General features: G+C 48.4%; 1 protein-coding gene across 3 annotated transcripts in view; it reads left to right on the top strand.

Annotated features, from left to right (window-relative positions):
* The first annotated feature begins 10,615 nt into the window (after window positions 1-10,615).
* The window catches only part of PITRM1 (pitrilysin metallopeptidase 1), a 41,653-nt gene continuing 37,864 nt past the window's right edge, over window positions 10,616-14,404 (top strand). The window contains exons 1-3 of one of the 3 annotated variants that reach the window (XM_049624473.1): window positions 10,616-10,728; window positions 13,209-13,308; window positions 14,070-14,176. In XM_049624473.1, the coding sequence (XP_049480430.1) occupies window positions 10,676-10,728; window positions 13,209-13,308; window positions 14,070-14,176 (260 nt within the window). In that variant the 5' untranslated portion in view covers window positions 10,616-10,675. Of the gene's footprint in view, window positions 10,729-13,208; window positions 13,309-14,069; window positions 14,177-14,404 lie in introns of those variants that run through there. The other 2 variants (XM_049624487.1, XM_049624480.1) reach the window with 2 other exon arrangements.

The raw sequence follows: 14,404 nt of genomic DNA, 5'->3' as shown, positions 1-14,404 counted from the left end.
CTTTGCCAACGACCACAAATGTATAGCCCAACCTTTGATTTCTCTAGACATATATCAGACAACAACACAAAGTCAGTAAGAGGTCTGTGAGTCAGAGGGTCCAGCACACCGGACATCTGCCTCCAGCTCGTCTGAAAGGCCGAACGTCTGTAGCCATGCCACCTGCAAGCTGGGGCTGGGGCATGATGGAAGAGGAGACTGAGTACTCACTTGTGATGTGCAGAAGTCCCCCAGGGGCCCACGCCTGGTTTCTGGCTTGTTTCTCTCATCCAGTTCCTGATTCTTAGTTCTCTCCCCGCTGGCATTTGGACTTAATATTTGAGTTGAGACCTTCCCACCTTTGTGTTTTCAAACTCAGGTCCCCTAAAGACGCGTTCGTTAGAAATGGGGTCATCCTGCAAGGCCAGATCCTACCCGTCGTGATCCACCTCTGGCACAAATGTATTTGGCTCTTGACCCAAAAGATCTTCACGGGTTCCCCAAGAAGGGTATGTCGGCAAGGAAATGACCCCCTCGTTGTCAATATTATCAATAAAGGAGTGATTAATTACAATGATGGGGAGGTTGAGAGATGTGTTGAAATGAACCTACTTTAATGATGATATGTTTTCGGAGTTAAAAAAAGAACCAATTCAGAAGTAACAAAAACACCTTTTCCCCCATGAGCTTTATGTTGTATAAATATGCTCTTGCCTCTGGCTTGTTTCCACTAAAAAGACATTTCGCTAATGAATATTTATTCCACTGCCACGGATAATAATGCACAAAAATGCTAAATAAATGCTGTCGTGGGCATTCTTTCCCCTCCCCCCTCCTCTGATATGTGCCTATTTGTTCTTTCTCTAACTGACAGGTATTTGTCTCAAAGCTCCAAAAAGTGATGTCTGGAAATTCAATTATAATATTCATTTCCTTCTATTTCTGGCATGTCAAAACTCTCCCTTCAAACAAATAAGCTAGACTATTGTAGAATATTCTGCTGAAAAGACCAACAATTTGCAACAAAACTTGAGACTTGTGCTGTGAAATCATGATTCTGACCAGTAAGTGAAACTCAAGAAAGAGCTCAGGGGAAAAGCCCTGGGGGGAGTGGGGGGGAAGCCCTGGGGGGTACTGAATGGGTAGCCATCGACATTCTTTAGGAGAGAAACCTGACAATTATATTCTAACACAGCAACAACAGATTAGCAAGATACTAATCTTAACGATAGAACATAAACATCAGTATTGTAAAGATTCTTCTAGTATTTCTAGTATTTAGTCAATACATCAATTTATTTTAACCTTGTGGGAGGCAACCTAATGGTCTCCAGGTGTGTCCACATCCTAATCCCGGGAATCTGTCAACACCAGGATCCATGGCCAAGAGGATTTAAGGTATCGGATGGAATTAAGGTTGCCAATCAGATGATCTGAAAATAAAGAGACTACCTTGGATTATCTGGATGGGCCCATCAGTAATCACAAGGGACCTTAAATAGGGAAGCAGAAGGCAGAAGCATCAAATACAGAGAAATGGCATTGGGAGAAAGACTGGACCAGCCATTGCTGGCGTAGAAGATGGAGGAAAGGGCCACGGGCCAAGGAATGTGGGTGGCCTCTCCAAACTGGAAAAGGCAAGGAAACATTCTCCCCGGAGCCTCCAGAGGAAGTGCCCCTTTGGGCTTCTTGATTTTAGCCCCGCGAGACCCGTGCCACTTCTGGCCTCCAGAACTGGAAGAGAATTAACTCGCGTTGTTTTAAGCCAGAAAACGTGTGGTCATTTGTTACAGCATCTGTAGGAAATAAAGATGAACACGTTACACTGTGATTAACTCACCCTTTGGGGAAAGTCCAATGTGTCCCCTTCTTGAGGAGGGCTTCTCTGAGCCATCATTTGCTGATAGAATCTTCACCTTGGCCGTCCCAGAGGCCACTGCACTGGATGACACAGTAATTTTCCATTTATTTTTCTGTAACCTGTGCTAGACCAAGGGTTCCGTAAAAGTGGGGACTGTCTTTAATCTCTGCTTGAAGAGCTAGTTTCTAAACCTTTATCCAAAATTTAGCAGCAGCTAAGTAAGTAGCCTGTCCTAGGAGGTCAATAAATATCCAACCAAAGTGATGATGGACCCATTGCACTCCTACCTGGAAACCAGTTACAAACATAAAGTGTTAAACGTTTTATGAAATGACTTGTCATATGAAAGCTGTAACCCATGACCACAGAGCAGATGAAAGGTCAAACACAGAGCCTGGACCTGAATAGTTCTGTGTTGTAACCACCTGACAGCTGTGGGTTAGTAACACCAGGGACGAAGTCATTCACCTGGAAACAGTAGCATTTGAGTTGCAGTTAAAACATCAGAAATATACAAAGTGATTAGAATGTGAAAAACGGCCAGCCTTGGAAAAGAAACATTTGCAGGAAATAATCGTGGCTTTGGAACTTCCCAGGGTTTCACTTGCCCTCTTCGTTTTATCGTTTCTACCTGGTGAAATCCTGCCATACTTACTTACCACCTCTTTTCCTTTTCAGTAGTTTCTTCCCGCCCACTGCTCAACAGAGGTCATTCGGTCTCAGTATGAATTTAGGGGAATGAGCATTTGCACTTCAAGCATCTTGCCCGATTTGGAACTTGAGTCTGTCTCCTACTAAAGTGTTTCTGGCACCGGTAAATTACATGCTAAGGACGAGATGGGGTGTGGGTATCTTTTCTGCCTGGGTTCCACCTCTAAGACCTTGGGGGGTCCACTCTAATGACTCATTCTGTAGTCATTTTATTTATTTATTTATTTATTTATTTATTTATTTATTTATACATTTTTTTCTTTATTGAGAGACAGAGACAGGGCATGAGCAGGGGAGGGGCAGAGAGAGAGGGCATCACAGATTCCGAAGCAGGCTCCAGGCTCCAAGGTGTCAGCACAGAGCCCCACACGGGGCTCAAACTCCCAAACTGTGACATCATGACCTCAGTGGAAGTCGGAGGCTTCACCCACTGAGCCCCCCAGGCGCCCTACAGTCATTTTCATCTTGAGGATTTCTTTATTACAGGAAGCAGAAACAAAACTCAAATCGTGTGTATTAAAAGCATAGGTGAGAAAAGTAAAACTTCAAAGCCCTTTGAAGAGACACAGTATCACTATTGCCTTGGGGTAGGTACAGAGTGACTTTAACCAGAAGTTCGGTTTTTCTCAGATAAACTACAAGACTTACTGAATCTGTTCTCCACTGACCTACTTCTAGGTGTCTATTCCCGGCTTTCGTTATAGTCCTTTAGCCTCCCTGCCCTTCTCTGTGCTAATATTAACACACTGTCTTATTTGCTACAGCTTTTTATAGACTTAGTAAGTCTAAAAGTCCTTGCTGGTAAGATTTGTCTCAATAGCTGCTAAAATAATTTCCCCACATTGTCCCTCTTCAAAATTGCTATGCAGGGTGCCTGGGTGGCTCAGTGGGTTGAGCGCTTGACTTCAGCACAGGTCACGAGCTCATGGTCCATGGGTTTGAGCCCCACGTCGGGCCCTGTGCTGACAGCTAGGAGCCTGGAGCCTGCTTCAGATTCTGTGTCTCCCTCTCTCTCTGCCCCTCCCCTGCTTGTGATGTCTCTCTCTCTCTCTCTGAAAATAAATAAACACTAAAAAAAGAATTTTAATTGCTTTTCCTGTTCTTGAATCTTTTCTCCTTCATCTGTATTTTAGGATCATTTTGTGCTCCTGATCTGTTGGGATTTTTATTGGAATTGCATTGCATTTTTTTTTTTTTTTTGCAAAGAAATGTATCTTTATCATACTGTGTTTCCTGTCTATGAACATAGACTGTCTTGCCATTTATTAATTCTTCATAAATTTCTTTTATTAAAGTGTTATGTTAAGCATAATCAAATCACAACTAAAATCTCCTTTTGACTTGTTCCCCTCAAATGGGAGTATATTTTTCTCACTCAGTAAGAGCTTCACCCCATCTAGCTTTTTTTTTCTTACTAATTTGTGGTATATATGTGAAAAGTAACGTATATCACTGTTTTTAGTATCTGTGCAGTATTTAATTATATGGATGTGTTATATTTTATTTAAGAAAACTTTTCTTGGTAGACTTTTTTCAACATTTGCTAAAGTTAAAAATGCTGCAGAGAACATCTTTACTTATATATCATGCTCTTGTGAGGATACAGCTGTAGGATAATTTTCATTAAGTGAAATTTCTGCTGAAAGAGTACACTCGCTTAAAATGTGTATAAATAGTGCCAAAGTGCTTTCCGAAAGGTAAATATATATATATAGAGAGAGAGAGAGTACCACATAGTACCCAGAGCATAAAGTACCAGATCTTGGGGCACCTGGGTGGCTCAGTTGGTTGGGCGTCCGACTTCAGCTCAGGTCACGATCTCGCGGTTTGTGAGTTCGAGCCCCGCATCGGGCTCTGTGCTGACAGCTCGAAACCTGAAGCCTGCTTCGGATTCTGTCTCCCTCTCTCTCTGCCCCTCCCCTGTTCACAGACTGTCTCTCTCTGTCTCTCAATAATAAATAAATGTTTAAAAATTTTTAAATAAACTAAATAAATAAATTTAAAAGTACCAGATCCACAGAACTTCACAAGCCTCCCTTAGGTTTTATCAACTTGTTTTACCTGATAGATAAAATAATATCCCGTTTTATGTCAATGTACCTTTTCTTTAATTATGATCAATCCTGGACTTTTTTCACATCTATATAGATAAATATGTAAAATCTCAAAAATTATTAAGATTCTTAAAGGCAGTAGCCAAGGGGCGCCTGGGTGGCTCAGTCGGTTAAGCGTCCGACTTCAGCTCAGGTCATGATCTCACAGTCTGTGAGTTCGAGCCCCGTGTCGGGCTCTGTGCTGACAGCTCAGAGCCTGGAGCCTGCCTCGGATTCTGTGTCTCCCTCTCTCTCTGCCCCTCCTCTGCTCATGCTCTGTCTCTCTCTGTCTCAAAAGTAAAAATAAAAACATTTAAAAAGAATGTTGTATAAAGGCCCTAGCCAAGAGGAAATCTCAACAACATCTGAGGTTTTCTGAGACAATGGTTCAAAACACCTGAAATCAAACTCCATTCAAGGAGACAGCTTATCTCCCTCAAAGGTGGATATCGGACAGCATACCTAGGAGCAGAAATGAAACTAAAATCTGCCAAATTCATCTGAATTTCTTCCTTCGCTTCGTTTTAAACACGCAGAAAAAAATGAAGCTGAAGGCTGGAGTCCATGCCGTACCGACGTCACAACAACCTGAAGTAACAAAACCTTGGAAACGTAGGGTTGAGAGGAAACGAGCAGAAAATCGCCGCCCGGTTGTGCAAGTTCAGCAGGAAGATGAAAAAGGCTTTATTCAAAGTCATTGTGGCAAAGCTCGGGCTGGCAGATAGATGACACTCAATAACAACCTGCTGAATGGCACAAATGAGTCCTGGCACAGAGGGCTCGCTGGTTTTTGGACGGGGTTTGTCGCCTTACTCCGTGCTGTTAGCATTGTTTGCTGACATTGTATACATTTCTATAATTTTAAAGTTGGAGGTGCTGAACTGATCTCTTATCTCGCGTTTCCAAAACCTGCCACTCGTGGTTTATGACAGACTCAGCAACAAAGGATTTCCGAAAAGCATGCCTTCTGTCGAGGACATGCCATCCTGGAAGACAACATATGCAGCCAAAGTACTTTGTGTCCTTCTTCGGGGGGGTGAAGGAACCTTGACTTCTCTGTCTTAGCTTGCTGGGGCTGACATCCCGCGGTCCCGGAAACTGGGTGGCCTAGAACAGCAGAAATGTCTTGTCTCATAGCTCTGGAGGCCAGAAGTCTGAGCTCGAGGTGTCGGCAAATAGGCTTGTGCTGAGGCCGTGTCCGGGAATCAGTTCTCTCCTGGCCTCTGGGGCGCCCAGCCATCGTTGGTGCTCTTTGGTTTGTAGAAGTATGACCTTGATCTTTGCCGTCCCCTCCACGTGGCCTCCTCCTATGTGTCAGGGTCTCCAGGTTTCCCCTTTTTATAAGGACACTGGTCACATTGGATCAGGGCCCTACCTAACAACTTCATTCTAATTTGATTACCTCTGCAAAGACCCTCTTTTCTTTCTTGTTTTAATCTTTTTTATGTTTATTTATTTTTGAGAGACAGAGAGAGAGAGAGAGCATGAGCAGGGGAGGGGCAGAGAGAGAGGGAGACACAGAATCCGAAGCAGGCTCCAGGCTCCCAGCTGTCAGCATAGAGCCCGACAGGGGGCTCGAACCCACGGACAGCGAGATCATGACCTGAGCCGAAGTGGGACGCTCAGCTGACTGAGCCCCCCAGGCGCCCCAAGACCCTATTTTCAAACGAGGTCACAACATCTTTCTGGGGAGATACAGTCCAATCTGTCACACTCAAACATTCCCTTGATTGCCTTTCTGCATCCCAGACACCACCTATTCTGATCATTGCTCCTCTGATTAAAACAGTGAATTTCATTGGGGCTTTGGAGGTGGTTTCGAAACATAGGATATTGCATAGACAATTATTTATTTTTAATTTCTACATTGTAGTGATTTTGAACATATATGGAGATTACATGTGACTTAAAATTATATCGGGCACTGTTCAAAATAATTATCTACAAATTCTTAGTGTGTGTGTGGGTTGTATCCTGTGGGGATATACCAGTAAGTGACAATTACTGGATGGATGTGGCATATCCATTCTTCAGAGAGATCAAAATACTGTAACTTCCCAGTGCTCATTTTCCTAAACACTCACAGCAGGGCTAATAACACCCCACCGCCCCCGCAGGGTCACAGAGGTGCTGTGGTGGCCCAGTAACCTTTACCACCCAGCTTCTCCATGCAGTAAAGGGACATGCACAGAGTTGCTTCTAACCATCACCTGTTTGCTCTGGTTCAGCTGGTTTCTCCTCTGGTTAAAGAGGTACTGGGTTACTTGCAGAATCCACAGCACCGTGAAGAGCTTTGGGGAGACTTTTGGTGGATTTTCAATGCAATGTTACCCTCCCCATCATTGCCAGAGCATTTATATATTCAAACAGATGGCACCTGTCTACTTAGGAGCCTTTCTTCAGAGCCCAGAAGCAGGGTCAGGGAGATTTGAGTCCATTTGCACGGGGCCAGGGGAAGGAATGAGGGAGGAAAAGAACAGAGAAGACCAGGGCCCTGTCAATCGAAGCAGAAAAAGCATCTGACAAAATCCAGCATCCTTTCTTAATAAAAACCCTCAAGAAAGTCGGGGTAGAAGGAACATACTTAAACATCATCAAAGCCTTTTATGAAAAGCCCACAGCTAACATCATCCTCAACGGGGAAAAACTGAGAGCTTTTCCCTGAGATCAGGAACACGACAGGGATGCCCACTGTCACCGCTGTTGTTTAATATAGTGCTGGAAGTTCTAGCATCAGCAATCAGACAACAAAAGGAAATCAAAGGCATCAAAATTGGCAAAGATGAAGTCAAGCTTTCGCTTTTTGCAGATGACATGATATTATACATGGAAGATCCGAGAGACTCCACCAAAAGTCTGCTAGAACTGATACATGAATTCAGCAAAGTCGCAGGATACAAAATCAATGTGCAGAAATCAGTTGCATTCTCATACACTAATAATCAAGCAACAGAAAGACAAAGAAACTGATCCCATTCACAACTGCACCAAGAAGCATAAAATACCTAGGAATAAACCTAACCAAAGATGTAAAAGATCTGTATGCTGAAAACTATAGAAAGCTTATGAAGGAAATTGAAGAAGATATAATGAAACGGAAAAACATTCCGTGTTCATGGATTGGAAGAATAAATATTGTTAAAATGTCAGTACTACTCAAAGCTATCTATACATTCAATGCAATCCCAATCAAAATTGCACCAGCATTCTTCTCGAAGGTAGAACAAGCAATCCTAAAGTTTGTATGGAACCACAAAATACCCTGAATAGCCAAAGTAATATTGAAGAAAAAGACCAAGGCAGGAGGCATCACAATCCCAGACTTTAGCCTCTACTACAAAGCTGTCATCATTAAGACAACACGGTTTGGGCACAAAAACAGACAGACCAATGGAATAGAGATTCCAGAATTGGATCCACAAATGTATGGCCAACTAATCTTTGACAAAGCAGGAAAGACTATCCGATGGAAAAAAGACAGTCTCTTTAACAAATGGTGCTGGGAGAACTGGACGGCAACATGCAGAAGAATGAAACTAAACCACTTTCTTACACCGTTCACAAAGATAAACTCAAAATGGATGAAGGAGCTGAATGTGAAACATGAAACCATCAAAATCCTAGAGGAGAAAGCAGGAAAAAAAAAAAACTTCTCTGACCTCAGCCGCAGCAATTTCTTACTTGACATGTCTCCAAAGGCAAGGGAATTAAAAGCAAAAATGTACAATTGGGACCTCATCAAGATAAAAAGCTTCTGCACAGCAAAGGAAGCAATCAACAAAACTAAAAGGCAACTGATGGAATGGGAAAAGATATTTGCAAATGACATATCGGACAAAGGGCTAGTATCCAAAGTCTGTACAGAACTCACCAAACTCCACACCCGAGAAACAAATAATCCAGTGAAGAAATGGGCAGAAGAACAAATAGACACTTTTCCAAAGAAGACATCCAAATGGCCAACAGGCACATGAAAAGATGCTCAACGTCGCTCCTCATCAGGGAAATACAAATCAAAACCACACTGAGATACCACCTCACGTCAGTCAGAGTGGCTAAAATGAACAAATCGGGAGACTGGAGATGCTGGCGAGGATGTGGAGAAACGGGAACCCTCTTGCACTGTTGGTGGGAATGCAAACTGGTGCAGCTGCTCTGGAAAACAGTGTGCAGGTTCCTCAAAAAATTAAAAATAGACCTACCCTATGACCCAGCAATAGCACTGCTAGGAATTTACCCAAGGGATACAGGAGTGCTGATGCACAGGGCCACTCGTACCCCAATGTTTATAGCAGCACTTTCAACAACAGCCAAATTATGGAAAGAGCCGAAATGTCCATTAACTGACGAATGGATAAAGATGTGGTTTACATATACAATGGAGTACTACTTGGCAATGAGAAACAATGAAATCCTGCTATTTGTAGCAATGTGGATGGAACTGGAGGGTGTTATGCTAAGCGAAATCAGTGAGGCAGAGAAAGACAGATACCATATGTTTTCACTCATATGTGGATCCTGAGAAACTTAACAGAAGACCAGGGGGGAGGGGAAGGGGGGGAAGTTACAGAGAGGGAGGAAGGCAAACCATAAGAGACTCTTGAATACTGAGAACAAACAGGGTGGATAGGGGGTGGGGGGGAGGGGGGGTGGGTGATGGGCATGGAGGAGGACACCCATGGGGATGAGCATTGGGTGTTGTATGGAAACCAATCAGACAATAAATTTCATATTAACAACAACAACAACAAAAACCCAAGAAGACCAGGGCCCTGAGGATCTACGGAAGGAGGCAGGGCCTCTCCCCACCCCTGCAGGGCCCAGATGGGGTTCATCCCAAAGGCCTTCCACCCCCACAGCCACAGTGCGCAGATCCGCATGATCTGCACTCCTGTTCCAGAAGGGCCCGTGGGTACTTTGGACCCTTAGAAGTGTAGAGTCTTGGGGCGTCTGGGTGGCTCAGTCAGGTGAGGGTCAGACTCTTGATTCCAGCTCAGGTCGTGATCCCACCAGAGTTGTGGGATCGAGTCCCGTGTGAGGCTCTGCGCTGACAGCATGGAGCCTGCTGGGGATTTTCTCTGTCTCCCTCTCCCCCGCTTGCTCTCTTTCTAAAATAATTTAAAAAAAAATAAAATAAATAAGTGTGGAGTCTTCCCAGACACGAAATGCAGGTAGGGAAAGCGGTGAGTCTAAGCACCCTTGCAGGCGCTTTGTTGGGGGGGGGGTACGGTGGTCCTGGGGTTCCCTGGGGACATCCTGTACCAGACCAGTCTTGAGGACGATGATGTCATGGTACCCCGGCCCTGGAAATCTTCTTGCGCAGGCCTCGGGCCCTTTCCACAAAGCCAGGTAGCAAGGGGGTTAAGGCGCCTGGAGGCCCTACTCTCACTTAACTGCTCCAGTTAGACCTGTGAGCGCCCACAGCGCAGGCGCACAACCTTCTCCAGGAGACGACGCCCACACGGAGGCGTGAGGAACCGGCCTCTCACCCGGCCGGCGTGAGCCCGCCCCTCCCCTGCAAGGCCCGCCCCCCGACTTTGCAGTGTACGCCCGCCCCTCCCGGCCCCCCCCCCGCCCCAGCCCCCGCCCCCCCCGCCCCACCCCCCGCCCCCCCCGGAACGGTTCCCCGCTCCTCCCGGCCCAGCCCCCGCCCCTCCCCGGCACAGTCCCCGCCCCCTACCCTGCACGCTCCTCCTCAAGTCCCGGACTCCGCGCCCAGCTGCCGCCCTCCCTCCCACCGGACTCCACCCCTCTTCCGCCCAGGACTCCTCACGCGGGCCCCGCCCCCGCCGCGCTCCGACGCTCCGACGCCCGCGACGTTCCGCCCCCTACCGCCTTGGCCCACTCCGTGCCCACCGCCCTCGAGTCCCGCCCCGCCGAATCAGGAGCCCGCCCCTTTCCTCGGCAGCCTATTGGAGAGAACGTCGCCGTGCCCGTTGACCAATGGCAGTCGCGGCGGGTGCGTCTCGCCCCCGCGCCCTGCGTCGGGATAAATCAAGCTGCGTTCGGCCCCGTGTGCTAGTCACAAGCCATGTGGCGCGGCGGCGTGCGGACGCGCAGCTTGCTGGAGCGGCTGAGGGGCGGGTGAGAGCAGGCGGGTGGGAGAGAGGGAGGAAGGGGCGGTCCCGACAGCGGGGAGACTCCGGGAGGCTCTGTGGTGTCGTCCGGACCCTGAAGGGCCGCACCACCGCTCCCTGCTCTGGGAGCCCGGGCCCCGACCGAGACCCTTCCCCTTGGGGAGCCTTGACCCCAGGGCCTATCGTCAGGGAGCCCGACCCGAAACCCTTCGTCCGGGAAGCCCGGACCCGGAGACCCTTCACCTGGGGAGCCCGGAGCCCGACCCTGAGGCCCATCGCCCGGGGAGCCGGGAGCCCGGGAGACCTTTGTCCCGGGGAACCCGGTGACCGACCCTGAGACCCCACTCTCGGGGAGCCCGGACCCGGAGACCTTTCTCCCGGGGAGCCCGGAGCCCTGCTCTGAGGCCCATAGCCCCGGGATCCCGAAGCCCGACCCAAGAGTCTTGCAGAGCCTGGATGAGGGACGGCACAGGCATCCTCCCATCGCTTCTCCCTAGCAGGTTCCTGTCCAGTTGCCAGGGTTGGGAACTGCAGCCTGAAGTCTGGGCAAAGCGGGTCCTGGCCCAAGGAGGCCTTACCCCTGGGACCTTAGGCGATCCCAGAGTGGGTGGCCCTGTGTGCGGATGTCGGGGCTTTTGAAGTGAAAATGGGCATTGATGTGGATTTTAATAGGCGTGATTAAAGTAATTGTCGGCTTGCGGTTCTCATTAACCTGGCTGCCCCCATGTCACCAGTTGTTGTGGGCAGGGAGCCCTCGAGACACCTGAGGCTTCCACATGGAGTTCTTATTTAAGCTGCGGTGTTCTTTTTTTTTTTTTTTCTTTTTAATTTTTTTTAACGTTTATTTGCTATTGAGAGACACAGTGTGAGCAGGGGAGGGGCAGAGAGAGAAGGAGACACAGAATCCGAAGCAGGCTCCAGGCTCCGAGCTGTCGGCACAGAGCCCGACGCGGGGCTGGAACTCACGAACCCGTGAGACCATGACCTGAGCCGAAGTCAGATGCTTAATTAACCGCTTGAGTCACCCAGGTGCCCCTGAGCTGCGGTGTTCTTAATACAGCGGTAGCTGCCAGAAATGGACTCGGTTCATGGAGAAAAGATCCACTCCAACCTTGAGTGATGGTGGTGCGCCAGGAGGGTGTAGATGAGATCCCTGCTGATTCGCAGAACCCTGTGTGAAGGATGGTGCGGTTTAGAAGCATGGGGGTGTCCTGGTGCCTCGTGTGCATATGGCGGCAGGGGCCTCACATGAGTCGCCGGTGACCAGAGGGTACGGGCGGGAGAGCCCGAGGTGCTGGGCTGCTTCTGCGTGCCCGGCGCCAGCATTTGCTCTTTGTGGCTGTGCTCTTGATGGTAAAGAACACCTGCAAATCCTCTTCTGTGATCGTGGAATCGGCTGAGTCAGGAAGGTGACGGCTCATCTTGGTGGTGTTGCCTGATGGCGACCGACTCAGCGTTGTTGTTGTTGTTTTCCTTTTCTGCGCGTATCTCAAAGGAAATAACTTGTGTCAGACAATGCTAACGTAGAAAACTCTATAAAGCAAGCATACGGTGCGGTCGTGTCACCGTTACCCAGATCGCCTCCAAACGACTGACTCTCCCGCCCTCTTAGGTGCGATTGCTCTCTGGTCTGTTCCTGCTCCTCTTGATACGTCTACGTGTGTGTGTGCATATACAAAATTAAGTTCCAGTCACACAGTAGCTACATGGCAGCCGCTGTTTTGTTTCACTCACCCCCACCCCCTCCCCTCTGGCCACCATCAGTTCTTGGTTTTTTTTTTTCCAAGTGCGTTATTTTGAAAGATTATTTATTTATTTTGAGACAGAGAGCAGGGGAGGGGCGGAGAGAGGGAGAGGGAGAGTCCCGAGCAGGCTGTGCGCAGTCAGCGAAGAGCCCGACCATCCCACCAACGTGAGACCATGACCTGAGCGCACGTCAAGTCAGATGCTCAACCGACGGAACCACCCAGGCGCCCCAGTGATTCTCATTTAAATGATGCCAAATGTTATTCCAGGATTGTTCCCATTTGCACACCTAATTGCAGTGTAGGAGCTCCCCGTGAAGCGAGACTTCTTGCTTTTTACCAGTTCAGTAGATGTGTAATAGGAGTTTGAGGCCACATCGTGTACCTACATGGGAAATGTCGTGTCATGTGAGAATGGTTTTTGGTGCAGGTGAGGGAAATTGGTATCGTAATCATGTTACAGTTACTTACGAGCGTTGACGTATAAAAGGCTTGCAACATGCATTTATTAGCTTGATATAGTGAAGCTTCAGCTGAGTTGAGACAAAGGTCTTCAAACTGAAACAACTTTACTAAAAACTGCAGAAGTTCGTTTTCTGAGATGTTTGGAAAATGTAAGGCTTACTTTTTCTTTGAAATGTCTTTGTCCATACAAATGCCCTCATGATGTTGCAGAATTACGTTAGCCACACAGCGTCCTGCAGAAGCGTCTAACCTCGATTGCTTTCCTTCCACGGGGCAGTGCCAGCCTGGGAGCCCGGAGGAGGAGGGGCACCGCAGCCTGGGAGCGCGCCTTGCAGCACGAGGTGGGGGAGCGGATCCACGGCTTCACCGTCAGCCAGGTGCGCGGGCCCGCCTTGCTGTGCCACCCACACACCCTTGGGGTCTCTGTCCCAGGCCCTGGCTCGCCCAAATCACTGTGGGCTCGACTGAGTGGAGTTTGCCAGCGAAGGGATTTCCCGATGCTTCGATAAGTGCAGTTCCCCCGCCCTTCCCTGATCCCAACCCCTCCAACCCAATGCCTCTTTAGGTTTTAGAAAGTGAGTCCCTCCCGCTAGGAGCAGGTAACTGGTCCTTAGAACTCTGTGAACCAGACACAGCAAAGTTCTGTCCCAGGCCGAGGGCGCTCCAGCACTGAGCTCCCAGCAGGGCCATTGTACGCTTTCCCGAGCTGGTGTGTGTAAAAGGAAGCCACACAGTGGGCATTGCCAGTGGGAGTAGGACTCCTCCAGGGCGGCCTGGTGTGATGGATGGAGTTGGACTACCGCTCTATGGCCACAGCGCTGTGCCTCAATGTTTTCGTCTGTAGATGGGGCTGAAGATCCCTCTCTCACAGGATGACCCGTAAACTCTTGGGAAAATGTCTCACAAACAGTAAGCGTTCAGAAAGAAGAGATGCATAGGATTGTCAGCCCTTGGCTTGTTCGTAAGGTTTAGGGTCTGAACGAGGTGGTTTCTGATGTGCCCCCAGCCCCACCGTTATTCCAGCCTCCTGGTGCTGCCTGATTAAAGGCAGTCAGGCCAGGCCCCGCAGTGCAGTGAACGTAACTGCCCTGAGCGCTTTTCCATCTGAGTCTAGCTGTTTGCGTATTTATTCATTCAGGTAACGGACATCCCTGAACTGTCCCTGACCGCGGTGAAGCTTAGCCATGACAGCACAGGAGCCAAATACTTGCACTTGGCCCGGGAAGACACAAACAACTTGTTCAGGTGTGTGGTGCATCTCGGGAGCACGTTCTCGAGCGTCTCCACCGAGAACGTCTGCCCTCCGTTACGTGGTTAAAGGTCCCGGTTCACGAATGTTTTAGTTTTGTTGGCTGCATCCTGAAAACATGAGGAGAAGGTGAGTGGATTTGTGTCTAGAGCCACAGCTGGTACAAGTTTGCAGCCTGAATTAGCGATTTCGTACGCTGTGGTCGAGACTGTTTTCGCGAAGGC

Source organism: Panthera uncia, chromosome B4 (assembly GCF_023721935.1).
Source record: "Panthera uncia isolate 11264 chromosome B4, Puncia_PCG_1.0, whole genome shotgun sequence".
Classification (NCBI taxonomy): Eukaryota; Metazoa; Chordata; class Mammalia; order Carnivora; family Felidae; genus Panthera; species Panthera uncia.
Note: the sequence above shows the minus strand (reverse complement) of the source record. Positions and strands in the feature narration are given on the sequence as shown.